A 2851-nucleotide genomic window follows, 5' to 3' on the forward strand; every position below is an offset into this window, starting at 1 on the left:
GAGGAGATACTGGATGCTTGCTTACCTTTGTCGAAGCTGGTAGTCTGCTGCTGAGCGACTACAACAAAACAAGCATGTTAGCACCAAGGTCTTCCGTCTTCAGGGAAAAGCATTCGTGGACCCCCGTCGAGGAGATACTGGATGCTTGCTTACCTTTATCGAAGTTGGTGTTGAGAGTCTGCTGCTGCTGCTTTTGTTCCTGAGCCTTCATCTGCGCCCACGCGTTTCCACTCTGCGAAGCCATGGCAACGTAGCAGAAGTAGTAGGCAGTTTCTTTTCAAAAGGTTCTCGAGCAGTGATATCAGAAGCCTTGTTGCTTATCACGATGGTTGAATAAGAGCAAAGGTGGAAGAATTATGGAAGTGTTGCTATGGATATGAAGAGAGATTGATCGATGGTAAGCTAGGATGCTTGGGAGGGTGTTTGGGCTCGCTTGAGATCTCACTTTTGTGTGCGAGCACCGCGCGTCTAGCAAGTAAACAGAACTTCACGGATTATCTGCTCAGTGGTGTTTTCTTGTTTGTGTTGCTGGTCCTGGTGCTGGTGCTTGCTAGCGCCTGAGGAGCAGACGTCACTCAGGAGCTCAGCGTGAATTGCAACATGTACCTAGATTCTTTGACCATTTGTCTCTTTCTCTCTGGCAGGCAGAATGATATCAGGCTTAGGACCACCCGGTTCTTTTCTTAAAGTATATGTAACCATCCCCAAGTAGAAGCCGTGATTGAACAGGCTGCCGCTTCATAGCGAGTCTGTATACAGGCAAGGAAGGCATGGATTTAGAATACGCACACTTGGTACAGGCTCAGCCTCTTGTGGATTATCCGAAGCTACACTGCTGTATTCCTACTATAGGAACATTATCTGTTTGTAGTGACTGAGAAAGTTGATAATCCAGTCCAGGTCGAAGAGGGCGATATCATTGATAGGGACAGGTCAAGGAGGTACTTGGTGCTCCTCTCTCAGATGTATGTAACAAACTACGCCGTCAGGGAAGTCTGCTTGTGGAAGGAGACTACCTATGTCTGAAAACCTTGACAGACATTAATGCTAACTGGACTGCAGATGTTGGTACCTTCTTGTACATTGTAAGGGTAACGGCCAGGCACTGATCGAATCTAGAAGAAACTAATCCTGGCTGAGGCGGGGGTAATGCAGTTTACGAGAGTAGCTTGATATTCTATAGTGAGGAGCATCGTTTTGAAAATCGATTCTTCATTCATTCATCATAATCATCAAACATAAACATCATTACATGCTGGCAGACGATCACATCAACCGCAAACTTCCGGCCAGTCATATCGATTGTTACCAAGGTCAGACAGCCTTCCAAGGTTGTGAGAGAGTTGCGACGGTTAGAGAGTAGAGTAAGGAAAATAATATTAACAAATTGAGAGCGAAATCCACAAATATCAAATACAGGGGAATCGAGTCGAGTAAAAATGAGCGGCGATAATCAATTTTTGAACAGATTCAGAACTTATCGGGTATATGCACGCCAAATAATAGCCAGCAAGGGTGCAGCGAAAACGGTCATCAAGAACAGGTTCCTGAATCTCATTAGCTTTGGCAATGACAATGATTAAGCGATTATTTGATCACTCCTGGAGTTCAGAGACTCTGTAGAGCGAAATTATTTCTCGGACAAGCGGTAGGAGCGACCATCTACTGGTTCGTCCTTCCACCACGGCGAAAGGGCGAGAAGATGGCGCCGAAGAAATTGCCGAAGACGGCACGCAAAATAGTCCTCAACCAGCTGTCTCGCTTATGGTTCAAGGAAACAGCAGTGACTGACCGATTTTGACTGGGAGAACGAGGCTCCTCGTTGTTCTTGGGGGCAACTGCCTTGCCGGCATCGCCCTCAGTAGGAGCAGAAGACTCGGTCGCGATGGAGGGGCCGTCGGTAGACGCAGGAGCGCGCTCGTCGTGACCGGCTGGCTTCGCAACCTGGTCATCGCTGGTGGACGAAGTAGGTTCCGCAGGCAACTGTTCAGTGGATGGCAACTCCAGCTTTCGGAGGAGAGCTTCGCGGTCGCCAGCAAGTGCTGCGAGAGCAGGATCACTTTCAGGCTCGGGTGTGGACATGTCCTTTGAAGTGGAGTATTCCGTGTGCTTATTGTCGGCGGCCTGGGCTGCAGGTACGAGGTGGGAAGTTTCCTGCTTGCCGTCATTAGGCTGAGACGGTTCCTTGGCGTCCACATTGTCCTTAGGTGTAGCAACGACTTCGGGCTCTTTGTGAGACTTGGAAGCGACTCCAGCAACAACAGCACCGGCAGCGATGGCAGCTGCGGCACCAGCTCCAACGAGCTCAGGAGTCACAATCGAGTCTTTCTCTTCTGAGTCCTTGGCGAACTCTACGGTGGGCTCGGGAGTGGCATCCTGAAAAGGAGGAACGGGCTGAGCGGAAGGATCGACGTCTTTCTCAACCGAAGAGTCGCCATTAGAAACAGGGGCAGACTCTTCCGCCTTGGGTTTCTCAGAGGCTACTGGTTCGGATTCAACCTTAGCGGCCTCCTCTTCACCAGTCAGAGATTGGTCCACCTCGCCACTGCTGCTGACCACACCATTGACCTCAGGCTCTGCTGCTGTCTCAGTAGAATCCTCCTTGACGGCCTCAGGCTCCGCTCCGTCGGTAGTCTCTTCAACCTCTTGAGCCTCGCTTTGCTTCTCAGTCACGGGTTCGATGGTGGACTCAGCGACGGGCTCATCAACGACGGGCTCAACGACGGGCTCAACGACGGGCTCAACGACGGGCTCAACGACGGGCTCAGCGACGGGCTCAGCGACGGGCTCAGCGACGGGCTCAGCGACGGGCTCAGCGACGGGCTCAGCGACGGGCTCAGCGACGGGCTCA

General features: G+C 51.2%; 1 protein-coding gene across 1 annotated transcript; it reads right to left on the bottom strand.

Moving 5' to 3' along the window:
* Nucleotides 1–1662: 1662 nt before the first annotated feature.
* Aspvir_005021 (uncharacterized protein) lies at nucleotides 1663–2847 on the bottom strand (the record flags this gene model as incomplete). The annotated part of the gene is made up of 1 exon (XM_043275180.1): nucleotides 1663–2847. A coding segment is annotated over one exon (1185 nt), but the record flags the coding sequence as incomplete, so codon positions are not given.
* Nucleotides 2848–2851: the final 4 nt, after the last annotated feature.

Source organism: Aspergillus viridinutans (genome assembly GCF_018404265.1).
Source record: "Aspergillus viridinutans IFM 47045 DNA, scaffold_28, whole genome shotgun sequence".
Lineage (NCBI taxonomy): Eukaryota > Fungi > Ascomycota > Eurotiomycetes > Eurotiales > Aspergillaceae > Aspergillus > Aspergillus viridinutans.